Raw genomic sequence first — 24960 nt, 5'->3', positions numbered from 1 at the left:
AAAATAAGAAACCACATCAGGGGGCTGGAGAGATGGCTTAGGGGTTAAGAGCACTGACTGCTCTTCCAGAGGTCCTAAGTTCAATTCCCAGCAACCACATGGTGGCTCACAGCCATCTGTAATGAGATCTGGTGCCCTCTTCTGGCCTGCAGCAGACATGGAGGCAGAATGTTGTAGACATAATAAATAAATCTTAAAAAAAAAAAAGAAACCACATCAGGGATGGTAGTTTATCCTGCTTTGTAAAACAGTGTTCACTTTATGAATGATTAAAGCCAGTTAAGATGTAATTTTTTAAAAGGAAGGCACACAGTGACGTTGTGCAGTGTTGTGAACACCTAAGACACACAGAAGTACTACTGAAGTACTGCTGGGTGGGCCTATTCTTTCATAAAGATGCCGTGGTGGGGACTGGTCCCCCAGGCCTCAGCCAGTCCCCTTGGCGGCGGTGGGTGAGAGACAGACAGATATGCCAGAGAGAGTTTGGGTTTATTTAGTGGTTATGGAGGGAAAAGGGGAAGGGAGAAGGGGAGAAGGGAGAAGAAGAGAGAGAGGCAGAGAGAGAGAGAGAGAGAGAGAGAGAGAGAGAACATGCCCACACCCACGCAAGCGGGGTGGGGGGATGGGGGATAGGGAGTAGGGGGGCTTGTCTCTTAAAGGGACAGGGTACCTAGGTGACAGGCTTGCCCAGTAAATCATAACACTAGGGAAATAGCTATTGGCAGTGTACTTGCCTAGCATTTGAGAGGCCCAGTGTTTGATCTGAACACACACAAACTCCATACACACAAGAAGACATATTTGTTGAAGACATAAAAGAAGGTATCTAATTTGTCAAATTTAAGATCAATTTGTGTTCATATCTGTAAAGCTAGAATTTGTCGATTTTTACCACTAAAATAACTTAAAATAGTACTTATTTGGCAGTTTTTAGTAGCATGGTGACAAACACCTTTAATTTCAAGAATCAGAAGTCAGAGTGTCAGAGTCAGGGTGATTTCTATGGCCAAGGCCACCTGGTTTACATAGTGGGTTTCAGGACAGCTGGAGTCACATAATGAGACCCTGTTTCAAAAGAAAGAAATTCAAGTTTGTTCTAAGCTACATACACATTGTGAGTTCAAGGCCAGCCTAGGCTACATGAAACTATCTCAAAACAAGAAATGCTTTCAGTTGTTTTTTTTTTTTTCATTTTCTATAAAGGATAGTAATGAATAAGATCAATATATTGAATAGTGGTACTATGTTGGTGGTTAATTTCCTATCTCTGATGTGGTAGTTTATCTACATAGAAGAATAAACTTACCTTTGGGAAATATATACTAAGATATAATTATTGGTGCTGGAGAGATACCTGAGGGGTTAAGAGCACTGGCTACTCTTGCAGAGGTCCTGAGTTCAATTCCCAGCACCCATATGGTTGTTCACAACCACTTATAATGGGATCTGATGCTCTCTTCTGGCCTGCAGCTACATGCAGACAGAGCACTCATACTCCCCCTCCCAAAAGATAGAATTATTCTCAAACGGTCCTGTGTCTGCTTCTGACCATTCATTATTTGCTAAGCTTATATGATGTAGTAGTTACGGATACTGCTAGAATAAGAGTGAAATAGATAAAGGATAATGCACACACAATAGTGTAAAATGTTATGTTATGTGGGAAATTTGGATTAAGGATAGACATAGATTCAGCATGCTGTTTAAGCACTTCAAAGACTGAGGCAGGTAGAATGTTGTGCGTTTGAAATCAGCCTAGTTTACACTTTGAGGCCCTTTCAATGGGAGGGAAAAAACAAACCTGTGAGATGGCTCAGTGAGTAAAGGGTCTGACACCAACCTTGAAGACCTACGTCCCATTTCTGGGACCCACATGGTGGATCTCCATTCCCAGGTCTTAGCTCAGTTGTGCTCATACACAGATGTATATAGATACATAAATAAATTTTAAAAAATTAGACACAAATTGTTGTAGGAAATGTATTTTCCATAAATCTGAACTTTTCTCAAATTGTTTGAAAAAGTAAGCAAAGTAAAAAGCCAGGTGGCACACACTTTTAATTCCAGCCCTTGGGAGGCAGAGACAGGTGGATCTCTTTGAGTTCCATCCTGGCCTGGGCTACAGAACAAGTTCTAGGCCAACCAGTGTTGGTACATAGAGAAACCCTGTCTAGGAAAACCAGTAAGCCTGGTGTGATGGAATACAAATTAGAAAGGCAGAGACAAAAGACCAGCCTGGTCCAGGCCTGCCAGGGCTACATAGAGAAACTTTGTTTCAAAACACATTTGTAAAACCATACATACACAAAAGAAACAAACAAACAAAAAAGATTTGACATAACAAGCTATGAGCCTCGTGGTAAAGTATAGAATAATAGAAGTGGGTTAATTTAAGTTGTAAGACTTCACTAATAGTAAGACTGAGCTAATAGATCAAACAATTTATAACTAATATTAAGTCTCAGAGTGATTATTTGGGAACTGATAAGAAACCTCCAGTTATAAGAGATGACTCAGTAGTTAGAAGTGCTTGCTGTTCTTCCAGAGGACCCAGAGATATTTCCTAGCATCCATACAGGGCAGTTCACAAGCATAACTCCAGCTTCAGCACTATCTTCTGGACTCTGTGGAGAGCCACACGCATGTGTGTATATTGTGTATGTATGAGTGTGTAATATATATTAAATATTATTTTATGTGTTCATGTGTATGTATATATATATATATTACACACACATACACATGAACACATAAAATAATAAAAGAATAAAATAGTCTATAAAAACTAGAGCTAGAAGCTACCTATTAAGCCATATAATTTGTCTCTCAACTTGCATAAATTCTCCATGCTGTTTGGACCAGTGCACTCTCCTGTGTGTTCTGGCCATTTCATCATTTTCTAGGATCTGTCTTGTGCTTTCAGTTCACTCTTTCTTTTAGTTATTTAAGAAGGGACCGAAGTTGTTCCCAACTCTTAAAAATTACCATCTTTCATATTTGGACTTGTTTTTGAAATTGTATTTTGCCACTGTGGCAGAGACTAACATAACAGGTAGATGTCTGTTTTTCTCCAGGAGCTTGGACAGACTTGGTTTGACTGTGGTAATTATATGATCAGAAAAGTTACTGCAATAGAGAAGTCATATAAAGAATAAAGATTGAGATTTTAACTTTCTTTTATTATAAAGATCACTGGGACAGAAAATTTTTGTTTTTTTGCCTTGTTCCCAACTCTTAAAATGTAGAACAAAAAAGGAAGGAATGTACATGTGTATCTTCTGTTGGTAAGGATGTAAATTGATGTATTCGCTTGTGAACATAATTAACAGTGTCAATTAAATACAGAACAGACCATGTGCTAACTTGAATCCCATTTCAAGGAATTTATGTGTAAAATATGAATTACATTATTATTTGTAGACGGAAGTTTCCGTCTTGCCCAGTTCTGCAGCTGTTTAGTCCCAAGGAAACACACAGAGGCTTATATATTAATTTTAAACTGTTTGGCCTATTAGCTCAGGCTTATTATTAACTAGCTTTTACAACTTAAATTAATGCATAATTCTTATTTATGTTTAGCCACTTGGCTTGGTACCTTTTTTTTGTTTTTTTTTTTTTCTTCTTCGAGACAGGGTTTCTCGGTAGCTTTGGTGCCTGTCCCAGAACTAGCTCTTGTAGACCAGGCTGGCCTCGAACTCCCAGAGATCCGCCTGCCTCTGCCTCCCGAGTGCTGGGATTAAAGGCGTGCGCCACCACTGCCCGGCTTGGCTTGGTACCTTTTATCAGTGAGGCATTCTTATCTTGCTTTCTCTACTTTTGGCTGGTGACTGCATCTCTACCTTTTCTCTTCTCAGAATTCTCCTAGTGTGGTTGCCCCACCTTTGCTTCCTGCCTGACATTTTATTAAACTGATATGAGTGACAAATCTTAACAGTACACAAGAGCATTATCCCACAGCATTTCCCCTTTTTTCTTTTCAAAACAAAAACCTTAAATCTAATATTCTTTGTTTCACTTTTTCCTGATCATTATCCATAACAACTTGTAACTGGCGCTCTAAACAAAGGCAAACATTCATAATCCATTTTTTGGGAATGTGGGCATAGTTTTTTAGGCTACTTCCTGCTGATTGGGTGCACTGATAATCTTACGGTGAAACAAAGAAAATTTAAGATTATGGTCAAGTTCAGACTGGAATAGTCTGTGAGGCTGGATCATCTCAGGTAGCAGTCTGTTGCTCCATCTTCAGCAGTTAAACAACTCAAAGTCAATACAATAACATATAGTATCCAAATTCTTTGTGTATTTTAGATCTGTATGTGGCATTTTTTTCTTACTCTATTTCTTTTATTTTTACTTTTTACTTTTTGGTTTTTTGAGACAGGGTTTCTCTGTGTATCTTTGGTTGTCCTGGATCTTACTCTGTAGACCAGGTTGGCCTTGAACTCTCAAATATACTCCTGCCCCCTCCCAAGTTATGGGTTTAAAGGTATGTGTCACCACGCTCGACAACTCTATTTCCTTTTTTTCCTTTTTCTTCCTTTTTTTCCTTTTTCTTTCTTTTTTTTTTTTTAGGACTTTCTCTATTTTTCTTTTCTCTTCCAAGCCTATGCATATTTTTAAACACACTGTTAACCATTTAGGGTTTTTTTTTGGGGGGGGGGGCGTGTTCAACACAAAGACCAGAAAAGCAAAGCAGCCAGCCCATTGGCTCTTAGGTCTACCTTTTACTTGGTGATTCTTTCTGGATAGCTATCTTTTCTTCTTTGGGGATCTAGATGTCCTAGGTCTCTTGACTTACCAAAGATGGGTGTTTTCTGTTTTCCTGCAAAGACAAGAACCAAACCCTGCCCCAACCCTTATGAGGTTCCCTTACCACCTGTATGATTGTCATCTCTGTGGATGAGCTGTTATTTCTCTTTCTCAAGAGGTTTCTTCTTTTAAAATTTAATCTTTTTTTAAATATTTATTTACTTATTATGTATACAATATTCTGTATGTATGTCTGCAGGCCAGAAGAGGGCACCAGACGTCATTACAGATGGTTGTGAGCCACCATGTGGTTGCTGGGAATTGAACTCAGGACCTTTGGAAGAGCAGGCAATGCTCTTAACTACTGAGCCATTTCTCCAGCCCTAAAATTTAATCTTGATTAATTTTGATGGTATCCGTAGCTTTTCTTCTCCTGTGGAAACAAGAGAGAAACCCTTCCCCAATGCAGCATCTCTAGTTTCCATTCTGAGGTCACCAGCTGATTTAATTCAGAAGTTTTTCCCATTATCCAGTGTCTTTCTGCAGCTCTCTGAGGGCATCCGTATCTTTAGGTGATCCTGAAAAGATAATCTTTTGGGTTAATTGTCAAGTCCAGAGAGAGGTAGCTGTATCATTTTTTCCAGTCTGTGTAATGGGAAAGTGCAGGGCTTGTCTCAACTCCTGGTTAGAGTAATTTGTTAGTCTGGATCATCTCAGCTATCCACCTTGAAATTTTTCCGAGCAGTTTGTTGTCCAGTGGTGATCTTCAAGTGGTGCTATCAGCTGTATGACAATATATGAACCAGGTATAATCTTTGTTGTAGGTCCCCATCTTCTTCCTGGAGACTTCAGATATTATTGTAGGAAAATTTTTGTTCACTGTGGAAAATTGAAACTTTATTCAGATCAAAACGGAAAGTTTGAATTTTGATAGACATATATCCAAAGAAAGGTAGCACAGCTAGGTCAGTTATTTGGTAGAGCATGAGACTCTTAATCTTAAGGTCGCAGGTTCATGCCCCAAACACTGGGTGCCAATTGTAGTGCGATTAATAAAAACCCAGAGACAGATACTGGGGTTCCACCTGAAAGTCAAGAAAGCAAAACAGCCAGCCACTGGCTCTTACCTCTACCTCAGTCCAAAAAGGCAATCCTGCCTCCAGGAATCCTCAGAATGAGACTGACTGAGAGCTATCTTCTTGTGTCTTATATTCCTCTCTAGGCCCCACACTGGATGCCATTTTTAGATGGAAGTTTCTGTCTCACCCAGTCTCATAGCCATTCAGTCTCAAAGAAACACACAGAGGCTGATATTAATTATAAATTGTTCGGCCTATTAGCTCAGGCTTGTTACTAACTAGCTCTTACAACTTAAATTGTCTGTGGTTAGCCATGTGGCTTGGAATCTTTTATCAGTAATGCATTCTCAACTTGCTTCCTCTGCCTTTCCTCTTCCCAGAATTCTCTTAGTCTGATCGCCTTGCCTGGCTGGCTAATGGCCAATTAGCATTTTATTAATCTAATATGAGTGACAAGTCTTTATAGTGTACAAAAGCATTATTCCACAGCATTTATAATAGTGAAAATTTAGGAATTTTTGGGAACATTAGTGGCTGGAGAGAGCACTGCCTGCTCTTCCAGAGGTCCTGAGTTCAATTCCCAGCAACCACGTGGTGGCTCACAGCCATCTACAATGGGATCTGATGCCCTCTTCCGGCACACAGGTGTACATGCAGAGAGCACTCATACATAAAATTAATTTTTGGGAACATTAAACAGTTTATATTAAGGATCAGTTCTTATGCAATTCTCAGTAGGTAATGCAGGAAGGTTTTTGTTACTGTTTTGTTCTTTCCTCAAACCTGACTCCTATTTCCTCAGCCTCCCCAAGTAGTTGGTAGAATTACAGGCAAGTGCTGATACACCTGAGCTGCAGGAGATTTTGTGAAATGGGCTTATTCTTTCTCCAAAGAGCTAATAAACTCCCTATGTGGTTACTGGATTTGGCTTCCTGCGAGACCAAAATAGCTTATTAAAGTAATGTACTTTTCTTCTTTTAACAGCTAGAGTTGGGAAGACATCACTGATTATGTCTCTGGTCAGTGAAGAATTTCCAGAAGAGGTAAACATTTTATGTTCCTATTTAGTGCTTTTTTTTAATTTATGAAAAATAAGTTAAAGTGATATGTCAATACTACCTTCTTGTGTTTCTTCCAGTCAGGACTTGGGTTTCTCTATGTGTAGCTCTGGCTGTCCTGGAACTCTCTCTGTATACCAAGCTGGTTTTGAATTCACAGAGATCCGCCTGCCTCTGCCTCCTGGGTGCTGGGATTAAAGGTGTGCACCACCACTGCCCGACTTCAGGACTTTTTTTTTAAATGTACATTAGTGTGAAGGTGTCAGATCCCTTGGAACAGAAGGTACAGACAGTTGTGAGCTGCCATGTGGGTACTAGGAATTGAATCTGGGTCCTCTGGGAGAGCAGCCAGTACTCGTAACCACTGAGCCATCTCTCCAGCTCCCAAAAGTCAGGACTTTTAAAAAGCTCTTATTAGTTTATAGAGGACATCATCTTAAGAAAGAGCCTAAGTTCTCATTTTGTGCCTTTGCCTTTGTCATTAAAATTTTGTATTTTACATTGTGTGTGTGTTTGCCACAGCACAGCAGCTATCAGGACACCTAGTGTGAGTCAGTTCTCTACTTCTTCCACGGAAGCCTCAGTATCAGCTTCACACTGTCAGTCCTGTTGGCAAGGCCCTGAGCTATCTCACCAGCAATGGTCGTGCCATTTGTCATCTCTTTGTCTTAGTTGTTTCATTTTTAAAATGGTAGCAAAAATGATCACCTGTGTGACCTGTTCTTAAAAGTAAAATGTTTTCCAGAACCCCAGTCGTGAAAGAGATGCTGAGTGTTGTATGAATTGAAACTAGATTTACCATCTGGGTACCGTTTATCTTCTGCCTGGTGCTGTCAGTTTGTGAGATATTTTTGTCTGAACTACTAGAATCTTGACAGAACTAATATTATATACCTGCTTCATATTACAAGTTAGAAATGAATTCATCTATGTTGCCTACAGATCCAAAGAATTGTGTTTGACAATAAATTAATAATAGTGAGGTGCTACCAGGAACAAGGTGGTATTATTAATATATATGTATCTGTAATATATCTATTATTGGTATTTTGAGACAGAGTCTCATGTAACTCAGGCTAGCCTCAAACTTACCGTGTAGCTAAGGATGGCCTTGAACTCCTGATCTTCTGCCTCCACTTCCTGCTGCTGTGACTGCATGTATGCACTACCATACTGGGCTACACAGTGTGAGGAGATGCTGTAAAGTTATGATATTGTTAGAGAAAACAGCATCAGTGCCACAGCATAACAAAATTTTGGATTTTCCCATGCATGATGGCACATACCTTTTGTCCTAGCACTTGGGAGGCAGAGGCATATGGATCTTTGTGAGTTCGAGGCCAGCATGGACTACAGAGCGAGTTCCAGGAAAGGCTCCAATGCTATACAGAGAAATCCTATCTCCAAAAAAAAAAATTTAAAAAATTTGGATTTTGTTATCATTAGTTTATTCTGTTTATTTTTGAGGCACAGCACAGGTTGCATAGCACAGGTTGGCCTCAAACTTAGTATGCAGGCATGGCTGGTCTTGAACTTTTTTTCTGATCCTTCCACCTCTGCCTCCCAAATAGTGAGATTACAGGCCTGGCTTATCTTTTGTTTCTTCCAAAGTAGTATTAATGCCAGAATCTGAGGCTAGAGAGATAGCTCAGTACCTAAGAGCTGTTCTTCCAGAGGACCCGCATTCAATTCCTAGTACCCGTGTTAGATGACTCATAACTATAATTTTAGCTCCTGGGCATCCACCTCTCCCCGCGACACATGTGGCATATAAGTGCATGTGCACACACACACACACACACGTAAAAGTATAATGAATGTTAGAGTTTGCCTTTACCCTTTCCTTACTCTTCTTAGAAAGACATAGCCTTATGGTTTTATTGCTGAGCTAGGCAGTGTCTTTGTTTTTCTGGATTCTTGTGGCTGGGATTGAATCCAGGGTCTCGAACATAGCAAGCAAGAGCTTTATCTCTCATTGGTAGCATTTTCAGCGTTCATAATTCTATGGCTGCTTTTTTCCTTTGTTCCCCCTAGCATTAACGAAGAATCAAATAATTTGTTAATTTGAAAAATGGAGTATATTGTGGAATCGTTAACATTAAATTGAAATTATTTAGGTTATAATATATAAAATTCTCTGCTAAGATGGATGAGTGGGAAAAGGCACCTGCTGCCAACGCTGACAACCTGATTTTAATTCCCAGGACCTACCTACATGGTGGAAATACAAAGCTGACTCCACACTGAACTCCATTTGTATGCTGTGATACTAATGCCCACAAATAAATAAACACATTTAATGAATCACAGTGAGTTCCAGTCCAGCTAGCACTTCATGAGATAGTGGGATCCCGTCTCAAATATTTTTTTTTTTAATGTGGGAAGTTTTATTAAGAAAGAAGGGTGGGGGAAGACTGGCATCTGGGGACAGGAATGGCGGAAGAGAGAGAAAGAGTTTCAGAGAGAGAAGAAGAAGAGAAGAAATAAATTTTAAATGTTTAACTGAAGTTAAAATTGTTTAAGGGTATTCCTTTTTTGTGTGAATATGGGTTTTTCCCCTAATTGAAAATCATGCAATTGGGGCTGGAGAAAAGGCTCAGCAGTCAAGAGCACTGACTGCTCTTCCACAGAAGAATCTGGGTTTGATTTCCAGTACCCAGAGAGTGGCTCATAACTGTCTGTAACTCAAGCTCTAGGGGATCCAGTGCCCTTTTCTAGCCTCCAAGAACACCAGGCATGCTTGTAGTTCACAGATACACATGCAAGCAGAACCCATACACATAAAAGATAATCAAAAAGAAAGGATCGAACCACCACACTTTGCAGTTTTGTTAAAACTGTGCATCTTTCTGAAATGTGGAATTATTAAACACAGGCTACCTTAGCCAACTGGTTATCTAGCCTACATAAAATTAATATTTATTGGTTACCTTGAAGGTTGTGATTTTGTTTTGTATTTTTGTGGGTTTTGTCAGGATGAGGATTAAACCCAAAGCTGCATGTGCTAGACAAGTTCTCCACCCCTGAGTTACACTCGTCAGGACTGCCTTGGATTAACATAGCTCCTTATTTGTAAAGTGTTTTAAATTCTCAACAAAACAGAATGAGAATCATATTTTTTAATTAATTTATTTATTATGTATACACATGCCAGAAGGGGGCACCAGATCTCATTATAGATGGTATTGAATCACCATGTGGGTGCTGGGAATTGAACTCAAGACCTCTGGAAGAACAAACCTCTAATATTTGAATACAAAATTAAGAATTGTTTTAAGTTTGTGAAAAACTCGAGATGTCCTTATTATAGCCTGACTGTGTCCTAGGGCTGGACTTTTGCTAGGCAAGCACTCTACCATTGTGCTATATCTCTGCTGGAAACTTACTTTTTTCTTGTTTTTTTTTTTATTTTTTTTATTTTTGTTAATTTTTATTACATTTTTATTTGTTATCTGTTGTGGGAACTCCTTCAGCCTATAGCCTTTAAGATACCTGCCCACTTTGGGCATGGTTTCATGTACTATTAGTGCAGACAAAAAGCGTGCGTGCGTGTCCCTCTTTGCTGGATTTGGTTCCAGTTCCCAGTGCACTGTGAATTTATCCCCAAATAAATAAACCTTTGTTATACTCCATTCTGGGCTTTTATGGAACTATTTGGTACCTACTACAGTTATCTGTCTATGTGCATACGTACCACAGTGCACATTTGGAGGCAAAAGGACAACATGTGGGAGTAAGTTCTTTCTTTCTACCATGAGGGTTTTAGGCATCAAAGGTCTGATTACCTGGGTGGTTGGACTTAGCAGTAAGCATCTTTACCTACTGAGCCGTCTTGCTGGTCCTTAAATGTTTTTATGGGGCTGGGGAAATGGCTCAGCAGTTAAGTGTACTGACTGTTCTTCCAGTGAATCTGGTTCAGCTCCCAGCAACTACATGGCGACTCACAGCTCTCTGTAACTGCATTTCTGGTGGACCTGACACCCTCACACAGACAATACATGCGGACAAAACACCAATGTAAATAAAAAATAATTTAAAAAAAATGTGGTTATTTTGTAGTTTTATATGATAAAGCACCCCAATGAAAGCATTTTAGAATATAGTGCATACCTAACATAATAGCTTTCAAAGAAGGGCCTGATATAGACAAATCTACATGCTCTGTTAGTAAGTTTGATGGATAATTTCTCCACATTTATCCTTTTTTGTTTTTGTTTTTAAATAAAGGTTCCTCCTCGGGCAGAAGAAATCACCATTCCAGCTGATGTCACTCCTGAGAGAGTTCCAACACACATTGTAGATTACTCAGGTAAGATCGGTGGTCTCTTGTGAGTGAGGCTCTGGAGTTAATTTTTAATAGCCCTGAAAATAGAACCTACCTGAGCTTTTAGAAATGTTCAGAAGTTCAGTGTTTAAGATCACATACCACTAAGACCCAGCAATACCTCTTTTGGGTATATACCCAAAGGATGCTCAATCATACCTCATAATAGCCAGAACTTGGAAACAACCTTGATGGCCCCTCAACTGAAGAACGGACAAAGAAAATTTGGTACATTTACACAGTGAAGTATTACTCAGTGGTAAAAAATAATGGCATCTTGAAATTTGCAGACAAGCCAGGCGGTGGTGGCGCACGCCTTTAATCCCAGCACTCGGGAGGCAAAGGCAGGCGGATCTCTGGGAGTTCGAGACCAGCCTGGTCTACAGAGCTAGTTCCAGGACAGGCTCCAAAGCCACAGAGAAACCCTGTCTTGAAAAACCAAAAAAAAAAAAAAAAAAAAAAAAAAAAATTTGCAGACAAATGGATGGCTCTAGAGAAAGTTATATTGACCGAGGTAACCCAGACCAGAAAGACAAATATAATATGTACTCACTCATATGTGGCTTTTAGACATAAAGCAAAGAAAAACCAGTGTACAGTTAACAACCTCAGAGAACCTAGACAACAAAGAGGACCTTAAGAGAGACATACATAGATCTACAAGGAAGGAGAAAAAGACACGATCTCCTGAGTAAATTGGGAGATTGGAGGTCCTGGAAAAGGGTAGAAAGGGAGAGGAACGGACAAAAATGTATAGCTCAATAAAAACAAAACAAAATCATATACTATTCTTTTTTTTTTTTTTTCTGAGGCACAGTTCCTTTGTGTAGCCCTGGCTGTCCTGGAATTTATTCTGTAGACCAGGTTGGCCTCAACTCAGAGATCTGCCTGCCTCTGCCTCCTGAGGGCTGTGATTAAAGGTGTGTGCCACCACCACTTGACTTGGTCATATACTACTCTTGCTGAGGACCTGAGTCCAATCCCTTGCACATACATCGGGTGGCTGTAACTCCAGCCTCAGGGTTATCCAGTGCCCCTGGCCACTGCAGACACATGCGGTATTGTACACTTGTACACTTGTAGTCACACAAATGTGACTATGCATATACATATGCATGTATACCTTACACACATATATATTCAAATAAGTAGATTCTGAATTTTAAATTCATTGAGGGGCTGTGGCTGTAAATCATTTACAAAGTATTTTCCTAGCCCTGATTTTGATCACCAGGATTTGTTGAATTCTGTATGTAACAAAAGGTTTAGAAATTTAAGAACACATAAAGAATTCAACAAGATGGCTACTTTGGGAGCTGAGGAGATTGCTCAGTAAGTGAAGGCCTTGCTGAGCAAGCATAAGGACCTGAGTTCGGGTATCTGATAGCTGGGCACTTTGGCAGTAATGCCCGCACTGGGAAGAGGCAGAACCAGGCACATCTCAGAGCTCACTGGCCAGCCAGTTGAGCGAGCCAGTTTGTGAGCTGCAGGTTCAGTAAACATACCAGTCTGGAAAAATAGAGTGAGGATGATAGAGGAAGACACCTGACATCAATGTCTAGTTTCCATACACATGTACATGCACAGACATGTACACATGTTCACACCACAGACACAGAGTTCATCTTACTGTTTCTGATGATTGTCAACTATACATATTACTGAGTTTATTTACTTACTTAGTATGTATGTGGATATCAGTGAGCTGCAGTATGTGTGGAGGTCCGAGGAAACCTTGTTGGATTTGAGTCTCTTCTTTCACCATGTTGGGTTCCAGGGATTGAGCTCGGGCCTGGCAGCAAGAACTCTTATCCACTGAGTCATTTTACCAGCCAAGAAAGAAAAGCTCTTTCTTCATTCTCAGGCCGTAGTTTTGCCTCTGGGCCTTTGTTGTTATTGCTCCTATCCACTATGCTGATAGTGTCTAGTCTTGGGCTCTGTGTCCAGATTCTTGTCTGAGCTTCTGGCCCCGAAGTACTCAGTCTTCTTTCTCGAGTTGCTGATCTCTTTAGCCTGGCTCTTATTCTTTTCTTTTCTTTTTTCATTTTCAAGATAGAATGTCTCTGTGTAACAGCCCTGACTATCCTAGAATTCACTCTGTCAACCAGGCTGGCCTCAAACTCAAAAATACTCCTGCCTCTGCCTCCTGAGTACTGGGATTAAAGGTGTGAGCCACCACCACTCGGCCTCCTGATCCTTTTTCAACTCTACACCAGATACTGGCCTAGATCTTTGATACAGTGCCTCTGCCCTTCAGTGCTAGAATCCTCTCCAATACTCCTTCCTTACTAACCACCTTCCTTATCTTGGTTCAGCTTTTTCTTCTGGATTATTCTTATTTTGGTAACTTAACTTGTTCTATATCATTTTGAATATTTATTAATTTTTATGAATATGTATCTGTGCCTGTAGGTATGTAAATGTATCACATTCATACCTAGTGCCTATGGAGGCCAGAAGAGGTTGTTGGATCCCTTGACTCTGGAGTTAGAGAGAGTTACGAGCTGCTATGTAGGTGCTGGGAACCAAATCAAGGTCCTCTCAAAGAGCAACAAGTGCTCTTAACTGTAGAACCATCTATGTCAATTTCTTTAGGTGCATATTACATAGGTTTTTTTTGGCTTGATTATTAGTTATGAAAGTTTTTGAAATACAAAATCTGACTTTTATCATTTATAGAAGCAGAACAGAGTGATGAACAACTTCATCAAGAAATATCACAGGTATGTGTAAAAAAGTCATTTTGTGTGTGTGTATACATGTACATGAACAGTGATAATCCTATGAGTCTGTCTTCTTAGGGGCAGTTGTGGATTGAGACAGTTTCTTGTAGCTCAGACTGTCCTTGAATTCCCAGTGTAGTTAAGGCTTGTATTGATCCCCCTGCCTCCACTTCTTGAGTGCTGTATAGGCATGTGCTACCATGCTCAAGTTTAACAGGAATTTCTCAACTCTTTGTTGTTATCATGGGTATTTGAGTTTGTATTTTTTGCTCTAGTTCTTGAGGGATACTTTCTTATAGACAGGCTTTTCTTCTTCAAAAAATTTCTTCCTTTGGCTCAGATCTTAGGTGGTTGATAATTAAATCTTGTTGTGTATATTTTATTTCAACATGCCATTAATTTATTAATTTTTCTTCTAGGCTAATGTCATCTGCATAGTTTATGCTGTTAACAATAAACATTCTATTGATAAGGTATATTTAAATTTTCTTTATATTTAAATTAAATGTGATATGGTTTATTTATTTATTTTGAGGTGAGTCCTTTTGTATTTGTTTTTCAAGGCAGGGTTTCTTTGTGTAGCCCTGGTTGTCTCCTAGAGCCAGCTCTGAAGATCAGGCTAGCCTGGATATCACAGAGATCCATGTACCTGTGCCTCCAGAGTGCTGGGATCAAAGGCGTGCTCTGCCACTGCTCCAGATTTGTTTTTGATTTTAAGATAGGGTCTTACTCTGTAGCCTGGGCTGGCTTAGAAATCATGATCTTCCTGCTTTAGCCTGGGATTCCAAATATGTGCCACCCTGCCTAGTTTTAGTGGGACATTAAGGACTCTTAACAAAGTAGAGGAGATATGACTCAGAATAAAATGACTCAGAGGCTACTCTTTGTCTGTAATTCCATTTGAGTTCTAGGGGCTCTGACACCCTCTTCTGGCCTCTGGGCACCAGGCATGCACTTGCAGACAGAACATTCATAATCATATAATAATTTTCAGTAAAGTATGCTTTTTCTTTTTTGTTCTGCCACCTTTTTGCAAGAGGGGGATTCGAGACAGGGTTTCTTTCTTTCTTTCTTTCTTTCTTTTTTAAAGTTTTATTATTATGTATACAGTATTCTGCCTGCAGGCCTGAAGAGGGCACCAGATCTCATTACAGATGGTTGTGAGCCACCATATAGTTGCTGGGAATTGAACTCAGGACCTCTGGGAGAGCAGCTCTTAACTGCTGAGCCACCTCTCCAGCCCCATGAGACAGGGTTTCTGTGTAGCTTTGGAACCTTTCTTGGAACTCGTTCTTACAGAGACCTGCCTGTCTCTGCCTCCTGAGTACTGGGATTAAAAGCATCTGCTACCACCGCCCGGCCTGCCACATTTTTATTTTTATTTTTTGGTTTTTTGAGACAGGGTTTCTCTGTGGCTTTGGAGCCTGTCCTGGAACTAGTTCTTGTAGACCAGGTTGGCCTCGAACTCACAAAGATCTGCCTGCCTCTCGAGTGCTGGGATTAAATACATGTGCCACCACTGCCTGGCTATTTTCATTTTTTTTTTTTAAGACTGAATCTCAGTATGCCACCCTGTCTTGCCTGGAGCTCCAGGTTGGCCTAAACTCAGAAATCTCCGTGCCTCTGCCTCTTGAGTGTGCAGCTTTTCAAGGAAGATCTGCATCATGGCATAACTACTACTTATTTTCATTTTAGGTAACAAGCCGATGGATTCCTCTCATAAATGAAAGAACAGACAAAGACAGCAGGTATTTTTCTTTCAAACTTTTTTTTTTGGAAAATTTCAAACTTAGAGAAAAGATGTAAGAAGCAGTAACAAACATATCTGTTAAGTCTTTACTTAGATCTACTGATTGTTAACATGTTCCCAATTTGGTTTTTCTTTCAAATATTTATTTATTTGTGTTGTGTGTATTTGTATGTGTGTGTGCACACGTAGGTGTCAAAGTACAATATGCTGGATTTAAGGCTGAAGTGGTTAAGAGCACTTGTTGTTTCAAAGGACCTGGATTGAATTCCCGGTGCCCACACAGAGACTCATCACCTCCTCAGGCACCAGGCAAAAGTTTGGTACACAGGTATACATGCAGGCAAAACACTCACATAAACTAATAAATAAATCTAGGTGGGGAATGGTGATGCACGCCTTTAATCCCAGCACTGAGGAGGCAGAGGCCGGTGGATGTCTTGAGTTTGAGGCCAGCCTGGTCTACAAATTGAGTTCCAGATATTGCCAAACTCTTTTTATGAGGCTACAATTACCCTGATACCCAAACCACATAAAGACATTACTAAGAAAGGAATTACAGCCCGATCTCACTCATGAACATTAATGCAAAAATACTAAATAAAATACTGGAAAATCAACCGGGTGGTTGTGGCTCATGCCTTTAATCCCAGCACTTGGGAGACAGAGGCAGGCGGATCTTTGTGAGTTCGAGGTCAGCCTGGTCTACAAGAGCTAGTTCCAGGACAGGCTCCAAAGCTACAGAGAAACCCTGTCTCAAAAAAAGACAACAAAACAAAACAAAGAAATACTGGCAAATCGAATCCAAGAACACATCAGAACCATCATCCACCATGATCAAGTTGGCTTCATCCCAGAGATTCACGGATGGTTCAGCATATGAAAATTTGTCAGCGTAATTCACCATATAAACAAACTGAAAAATAAAAACCACATGATCATCTCATTAGATAGTGAAAAAGCTTTTGGCAAAATACAACATCCCCTCATGATAAAGGTCTTGGAGAGAGCAGGGAGGGATACAAGGAACGTACCTAAACAATATAAAGGCAATATACAGCAAGCTAACAGCCAACATCAAACTAAATGGAGAGAAACTCCCAGTGATCTCACTGAAATTAGGAACAAGACAAGGTTGTCCACTCTCTCCATATCTATTCAATGTAGTTCTTGAGGTCCTAGCTAGAGCAATAAGACTACAAAAGGAGATCAAGGGCATACAAAAATGGAAAAGAAGTCAAACTCCACTATTTTCTGATGATATGATAGTTTATATAAGTGACCTCAGAAATTCTACCAAGGAACTTAACATAAACATTTTCAGTAATGTAGCAGGATACAAGATTAACTCAAAAAAATCAGTAGCCCTCCTGTACACAGATGATAAATGGGCTGAGAAAGAAATCAGAGAAACATCACCCTTTATAACAGCCACAAACAGCATAAAATATCTCGGAGTAACTAACCAAACAAGTTAAAGACTTGTATGACAAGAACTTTAAATCTTTGAAGAAAGAAATTGAAGAAGACATCAGAAAGTTGAAAGATCTCTCATGCTCTTGGGTAGCCAGAATTAACATAGTAAAAATGACAATCTTACCAAAAGCATTCTAGATTCAATGCAGTGCCCATCAAAATCCCAGTAAAATTCTTCACAGACCTTGAAAGAACAGTACTCAACTTCATACGGAAAAGCAAAAAACCCAGGATAGCCAAAACAATCCGGATATTAATCCACACACTTTTGAACACCTGATTTTTGACAAAGAAGCAAAAAATGTCAAATGGAAAAAAGAAAGCATATTTAACAAATGGTGCTGGCATAGTCGGATATCAACATGTAGAAGAAAAAATAGATCCATATCTATCACCATGCACAAAACTCCAGTCTAAACGGATCAAAGACTTCAACATAAAGCTAGCTACACTGAACCTCATAGAAGAGAAAGTGGGAAGTACACTTGAATGCATTGGCAAAGGAGACCACTCTTTAAATATAAACCCAGTAGCACAGACACTGAGAGAAACAGTTAATAAATGGGACCTCCTGAAACAGAAGCTTCTGTAAAAGGACACGGTCAACAAGACAAAATGACAGCCTACAGACACATCAGACAGAGGTCTGATCTCCAAAATATACAAAGAATTCAAGAAATTGGTCATCAAAAGAACAAATAATCCAGTAAAAAAAAACGGAGTACAGACCTAAACAGAGAACTCTAAATAGAGGAATCTAAAATGGTTGAAAGACACTGAAGGAAATGAGATTCCATCTTACACCTGTAAGAATGGCCAAGATCAAAAACACTGATGACAACTTATGCTAGAGAGGTTGTGGGGTAAAGGGAATACTCCTTCATTGCCGGTGGGAGTGCAAGCTGATACAGCCCCTTTGGATATCAGTTTGGTGATTTCTCAGAAAATTAGGAAACAACCTTCCTCGAGACCCAGCAATACCACTTTTGGGTATATATCCAAAGGATGCTCAAATGTGCCACAAGGACATGCACTCAGTTATGTTCATAGCAGCTTTGTTTGTCATAGCCAGAACCTGGAATCAACCTAAATGCCCCTCGACCGAAGAATGGATAAGGAAAATGTGGTACGTTTACACAATGGAGTATTACACAGCAGAAAAAAATGACATCTTGAATTTTGCAGTCAAATAGGTGGAGCTAGAAAACATCATTTTGAGTGAGGTACCCAGACCCAGAAAGACAATTATCACATATACTCATAAGTGGTTTTTAAACATAAAGCAAAGAAACCCTGCCTACAAATCACAATCCCAGAGAACCTAGACAACAATGAAGACTCTAAGAGAGACATATATAGGTCTAATGTACATGAGAAGTAGAAAAAGACAAGATCTCCTGAGTAAATTGGGAGCATGGGGACCTTGGGAGAAGGCTGAAAGGGAGGAGAGAGGCAGGGAGGGGAGCAGAGAAAAATTTTTGTAGATCTCAATAAGAATCAATATATATATCCCTGTTTCCCCCCAAAAAAAAAAGTTATCTCATTAAAAAAATTGAGTTCCAGGACAGCCAGAACTATATAGAGAATCTCTTTCTTGGGCAGGGGGTGGTGTAGGGTGTGGGGTAGGAGGAGCAAACCAAAATGATTTTGTTCTCCCCTTTTATTGTTGGTTCTAGAATGGAATTGAGAGTTGGCAGCAAGTGCCCTTACCTGCTGAGTCATGTCCCTGGCCCTCTATACTGGTTTTGTCAGTTCTCTGTTTACCTACCTTAGTAAGCCACCACATACGTGTGCAGGGGACAGGAGTGATTAGAAATAGATTCGAGAGCAAAGCAGAAAACAGCTCTGACACTGTGAAGATTCGCAGTTACTGACAGGTTAAATGTTTTAGTAACCATCCGTTTCTGATCACAGACAGCTTGAGTCTGTTTAGGAGTCTCTCTTTGCCAGCGTTATGTGCCTTCTTTTGAGTTGTTTCTTTAATGAGGTGTGGAATTGCTCATAGTGTACACTGGGCAGAACATAGGACTTGGAAAATGTTGAGCAACCTTTGAGATCTGGTTTGGCCACTAGAAACTGTAAGCCTCTGACTTCATTTGACTCTCTAGTTTCCTCTTCTATAATGGGGATAAAGGTTAATATCTGTCCTGGATGCGTGTGGGTGTATCAAGAATCAAATTAGCCGGTGGATCTCTGTGAGTTCGAGGCTAGCCTGGTCTATAAGAGCTAGTTCCAGGACAGGCTACAAAGCAACAGAGAAACCCTGTCTCCAAAAAAATAAATAAATAAAATTAGATAGATTATATATAACTTCTCTAATACGCTCTGGAAATCTTTATTTAGGAATTCATGCAAGGAGGTTCTATGCAGTTCCTTGGAAGATACAAGTGTGATGGGAGAAAGGCAAGAGAACACATTCAGTAACTTTTACATAGAATGGTAGTTCTCTGCATAAATGTTTTCAATTGTTTTTGGTGTTCCAAGATAGGGTTTCACTGTGTATTTCTGGCTGTCCTGGAACTCACTATGTAGACCAGGCTGGCTTCAAACCCACAGAAATCTGCCTGCTGCCTCTGCCTCCTGAGTGCTGGGACTAAACGCATGCGCCAGTACCACCAAGCAGATGATTTCAGTTTTAAGTCAAAAAAAAATTTCCTTCCAGTATTTAATTGGACAAACATTATTTTTTATTATCCTTCCTTCCTCTTTCTTTCTCTTTTCCTCTTTCTTTCCTTTCTCTTTTTCTCCCTTCCTTCTGTTTTTTTTTGTTGTTGTTGTTGTTGTTTTGATAAAATCTCACAATATAGATTGACTTGACTTCACGGAGCTCCACTTGCCTCTACCTCCCAAGTGCTGGGATTAAAGGTGTCTGCCTCTGGTACATTTATGCCTGGCATTCATTCATTCATTCATTCATTTTAACCTTTGAGACAGATTCTCACCTTGTAGACTGTGCTGAACTCAAACTCACAAAGATCTGTCTGCTTCCTGAGTGCTGCTGTTAAATGTTTGTGCCACCACTCCTGGCACCACTTTTTTTAAAAAATGATTTATTTACTTGTTTTTTTATATGTATGTGTGAAGTTTGTTGCACTTTATGCATGCTGTAGAGGCTATAAGAGGTCATTAGATTTTCTGTAACTGGAGTTAAAATTGTTGGTGAGCCCACCATGTGGGTGCTGCGAGCAAAATTCAGGTCCTTTGGAAGAGCACTGAGCCATCTCTCCAGCTCCCATTTTAATCTTTTTATATGTTAGGAAAATCATGTTTTAAATATTAATTGTATACATCCGGCTCTTGGCTCAGTTTTCAGAATTCTTTTTCAGCATTTTTGTTCTTTCCTACTCTGGAAATCTGATGCCCCTGTCTTTCTTCCTTATGGACGGGAAACTGTGACTTTGGGCCTTCTTTGACTCTTCGTTGTTTCTTGAGCTTTGCAGTGAGTTACTGACAAATTGGAAGGAAAGAGTGACTCTCAGCTGTCCAGTGCTGTTACCCACTTGTCTTTGTGGCAATTTAAGTTAATTGAAATGAAATAAAACTTATTCTAAGTTCTCCTGATGTACTCGTCCACATTTCAGAAGCACAGTACCTATCTGTGACTAGTGGTTATGGTTAATAGTGCTGCTAAAGACAGTCATCTTCTCAGGAGGGGTCAGCACATGCCTTTAGTCTCCACAAGGGATTCCACGAGTTTTAGCTAGCCTGGTCTATATTTCGAGTTCTAGGACAGCCAGGATTATTTAGAAAGACCCAGTCTCAAAAAGCAAAGAAAAAAAGACCTTCATCATAGAATGTTGTATTGGACAGTCATGCCTTAAAGGCCACAATGCCTTCATGCTCTTGCCGCTCTCTCCTTGTTGGAGCTACTTCTAGGAAGGCCTCTCTGGAGAAGAGCGTACTTTGGCCAGTATCTTAGGAAGAACCAACTTTTGCCACTGAATTTAGAAACTTTGACTAAATTTAGAAATCACCACTAAAATACTGTGGCTGCTTTGTGGACCTTGTTTTATTTTTATTTAATCTCATTTCATTTTACAGATGTAGACTCTCATTATATTTCCCAGGCTATTCTCAAACTTGTAATTTTCCTGCTTTTGTCTCCAGGTAGTCAGGATGAAAGGTTTATACCGCTATGCTTTGCTGGTGGCCTTTGTGGGGCCATGTGCAAATGTCTTTTGTCGCTTGAAGCTGTAGTGTGTGTAAATGCAGTCATGGGTGAACTTGTCCTTGATTTTCACGTTTTCCTTCCTTGAAGCACATGAGGACACTTACTTTCCTGAGTATTGATTTTTCCCCAGACTGCTGTACTTTTTCACCTTATTGTTTATTTGTTTTGAAACAGGTTCTCCCCGTGTAGTGTAAACTGATCTTAAACTCAAAATCCTCCTGTCTCAGTCCTCCAATTGCTGGCATTATATGTATGCACTGCCATACCTGTATAAACCTTATATTTTCCAGTAACTTTTCCCCTAAGCCTGCAGTTTATTTTTGGTTCGTACCTGATCTTCCTCCTGATCACCCCCACCCAGTCAGGAACGTTTTTCTAAATGCCCTTATACTTAGAAGAGTTTGTGACTTGAAATAGGTCTTGACTGATTGAATGAACCTACTCTCTAGGGGCTTTGGCCGTGTGTGTGTGTGTGTAAAGAGAGAGAGAGATAGAGTATAGAAGAGAAGTTATGTTGGGAAGACTAGATTAAAATTTTTTAGTTAGAATGGGTAATGATTTAAGTTAAAATATAAATCTAACGTCTTTTTTTTATTTATTGCATTAATGCCCTGTTTATTTCAGGCTGCCTTTGATATTGGTTGGGAACAAATCTGATCTGGTGGAATATAGCAGTATGGAGACTATCCTTCCTATTATGAACCAGTATACAGAAATAGAAACCTGTGTGGAGGTATGCCTCATGGAAAGCAGGGATTGTGTGGGATGGAGTAAATTTTCTGTTCTTTGTGAAGTCATATAAACCAAATAAAACATAGAATTTAAAAGTTTTTCTCTAAGGCTCTATGGAGACATTTGTACTTTCTACAAAGGAAAATGTATTTTTCAGTTTCTTCAAGGAACCTTAATTCTTAACTTACTGGCTTTTATTTTCTTCCACTAAACCGAGTGGATGTAGCTGTAGAGAAATTGAGAAGTCCTGAGAATGGGAGGGGTTCCAAGGAGGAATTGGTTTTAGCTATCATAATTGATTCAGAGTTTAAAATTTAAAAAATTTAAAACTTTTATTTTTTTATTTATTTTTTTTTTAGTGTTCAGCAAAAAACCTGAAGAATATATCAGAGCTGTTTTATTATGCACAGAAAGCTGTTCTTCATCCTACAGGGCCTCTTTACTGCCCAGAGGAGAAAGAGGTAACCCAGGCTGTGCTCTGTTGGCCTGAATGATACAATATGCTTGTGGGTTTTAGTAGTGTTAAACATTTTAAAAGATGAAGCTATTGAAATCTAATTGTGTTGCTTATTAAATTGTTAAATTGAGTGTTCTGGTTCAGGGATGCTGACATTATGTCTCCATAAAGTTTCCAGTTTAAGTTATTTTCAGATAGTGCTACCGACACATAGAACTGTTTACTTACTTGGCAGCTATAAAATCTATGAACTTCTCCCCTAATTTTTTATGTATATATTTTGTGAGTTGGACGTATGCCATGACGTGCCTATAGAGGTCAGAGGACAGCTTGTGGTAGTCAGTTCTCTCTTTCCTCTCTTTGGGTCCAATGTCAGACTTGGTAGCAGATATTCTTTACCCGCTAATCGATCTCATAAGTCTGAAAAAAATCTATGAGTCTAAACAAAAACTCAGGTAGAATTTTGGTTTTTTTGTTTTGTTTCAGTAATTGATCTCAGGGTTTCTTTCTTTCTTTTTTTTTTTTTTTAAAGATTTATTTATTTATTATGTATACAACATTCTGCCTCCATGTATGCCTGCAGGCCAGAAGAGGGTGACAGACCTCATTACAGATGGTTGTGAGCCACCATGTGGTTGCTGGGAATTGAACTCAGGACCTCTGGAAGAGCAGCCAGTGCTCTTATCCTCTGAGCCATCTCTCCAGCCCCTCAGGGTTTCTTTCATGCATAGTAAGTGAGTGTGCTACCCTTGAGCTACATTCTCGGACCTCTTAAAAGTTTTTTTTCCTGGGTACATGTGATGTAACTTGGATATGCTTTCATAGCTAAGAAATACAGTAATTCCATTAAGAAATACCCAAAATTTAATAAAAAATTTGTAATAGATTTAAAACTCATTTCTTAAAGATCTATAACACAGAGTTTACATCTTTCATACATACAGTTGAGTTTTAGTATATTCAGAAAGTTACATTCCTCATAAGGAACTCCACTGCCTTCTATTCTTCCCTGCCCTCTTTTTCCTCACCCCTGGCAACTGCCGATCCGCTTTGTCTCTCCTGGATGGTCCCTGACAGTGGCATCACCAATGAGTAGCTTTTAATTCTCTCTGTTTCACTAGCACTGTGTTCAAGGTTCAGTCATGTTGTAGTGTGTATCTATTTAGTTTCTTCTAGTTAAATAAAATGTCATCATATGGAGAGAACAACTCTTCTTTATCCTTTGGTGTCTACTGAAGTAGTCTTCCTTTTGACTATTGTGAATGACTGCTGTTAATATTAACTTGTTCACAAGATTTTGGTTTTTTTTCTTGAAGCACCTGTTTTCAGTTTTTTTTAAATATTTATTTATTTATTTATTATGTATACAGTAACAAGACCATTGTATGTTTAACTAAGGGGGGAACCACCAGATAGATATTCCTACAGTAGCAGCGAAATTGTCCATTCCCACTTGCCACATAAAGATTTAATTTTTGTTTGTTTGGTTCTTTTTTTGTTTTTTTTTAAATATTTATTTATTATGTATACAATATTCTGTCTGTGTGTATGTCTGCAGGCCAGAAGAGGGCACCAGACCTCATTCCAGATGGTTGTGAGCCACCATGTGGTTGCCGGGAATTGAACTCAGGACCTTTGGAAGAGCAGGCAATGCTCTTAACCACTGAGCCATCTCTCCAGCCCTGTTTGTTTTTTTGAGACAGTTTTTCTCCATGTAGGTTTTACTGTCCTGAAACTCATTCTGTAGACCAGGCTGTCCTCGAACTCACAGAGATCTGCCTGCCTCTGCTTCCTTAATACTGGGATTAAAGACATGCGCCACCATGTCAGGCAATATCCAATTTCTTTTTCTCTTCTTTTCCCTTCCTTCCTCCATTTTCCTCCTCTTCTCCCCTCCCCTCCTCTCTCTTTCCCCTCCCCTCCTATATCTCCCCCCCCCCCCCCCCGCCCCTCTTATGTATCTCTGGAGTTTACTTTGTAGACCAGTCTAGCCTTGAACTCACAGGTATTCCCCTGCCTCAGCCTCCCGAGTGCTGGGATTAAAGATGTATGCCACCACTCTTTTTCAGTTTGTGTCCTCTCCCCCCATTCTCTCATTCTCATGCATCCTGGGGTTTGTTTATATTATGTGATGTATAGCTGAGGATGACTCGGGAGTTTCTGATTCTCCTACCTTTCTTTCCCAAGTGTTAGGATTACTGGTATTCACTGCCATACCCAAATGAAATTTCCAACTTATTTACATCTTTGCCAGCTTTTGGTCTTTTGGTTTATTACATTCATCCTAGAAAATATCACTTTGGAGCTGGAGAAATGGATTAGCAGTTAAGAGCACTGATTGCTCTTCCAGAGGACCCATATTCAACTCCAAGATTTGACTGACACCCACACACAGCACACAGACATACATGCAGGCAAAACACCAATGCACATAAAAGAAA

At 39.6% G+C, this 24960-nt stretch overlaps 1 protein-coding gene across 6 annotated transcripts in view; it reads left to right on the top strand.

The window, feature by feature from the left end:
* Window positions 1-24960, top strand: part of Rhot1 (ras homolog family member T1) — a 72285-nt gene that overhangs the window by 7469 nt on the left and 39856 nt on the right. For all 6 annotated transcript variants that reach the window (XM_041664749.1, XM_041664746.1, XM_041664744.1 and 3 more), the window contains exons 2-8: window positions 6816-6874; window positions 11117-11198; window positions 13893-13936; window positions 14356-14409; window positions 15632-15684; window positions 21955-22063; window positions 22422-22523. In XM_041664749.1, coding sequence (XP_041520683.1) covers window positions 6816-6874; window positions 11117-11198; window positions 13893-13936; window positions 14356-14409; window positions 15632-15684; window positions 21955-22063; window positions 22422-22523 — 503 coding nt within the window. The remainder of the gene's footprint in view (window positions 1-6815; window positions 6875-11116; window positions 11199-13892; window positions 13937-14355; window positions 14410-15631; window positions 15685-21954; window positions 22064-22421; window positions 22524-24960) is intronic.

This window comes from Microtus oregoni, unplaced genomic scaffold, assembly GCF_018167655.1.
Source record: "Microtus oregoni isolate MIOR12 unplaced genomic scaffold, Mior012 000015F_ref0000493, whole genome shotgun sequence".
NCBI classification, from domain to species: Eukaryota; Metazoa; Chordata; class Mammalia; order Rodentia; family Cricetidae; genus Microtus; species Microtus oregoni.
This window is presented reverse-complemented; position numbering and strand designations above follow the sequence as displayed.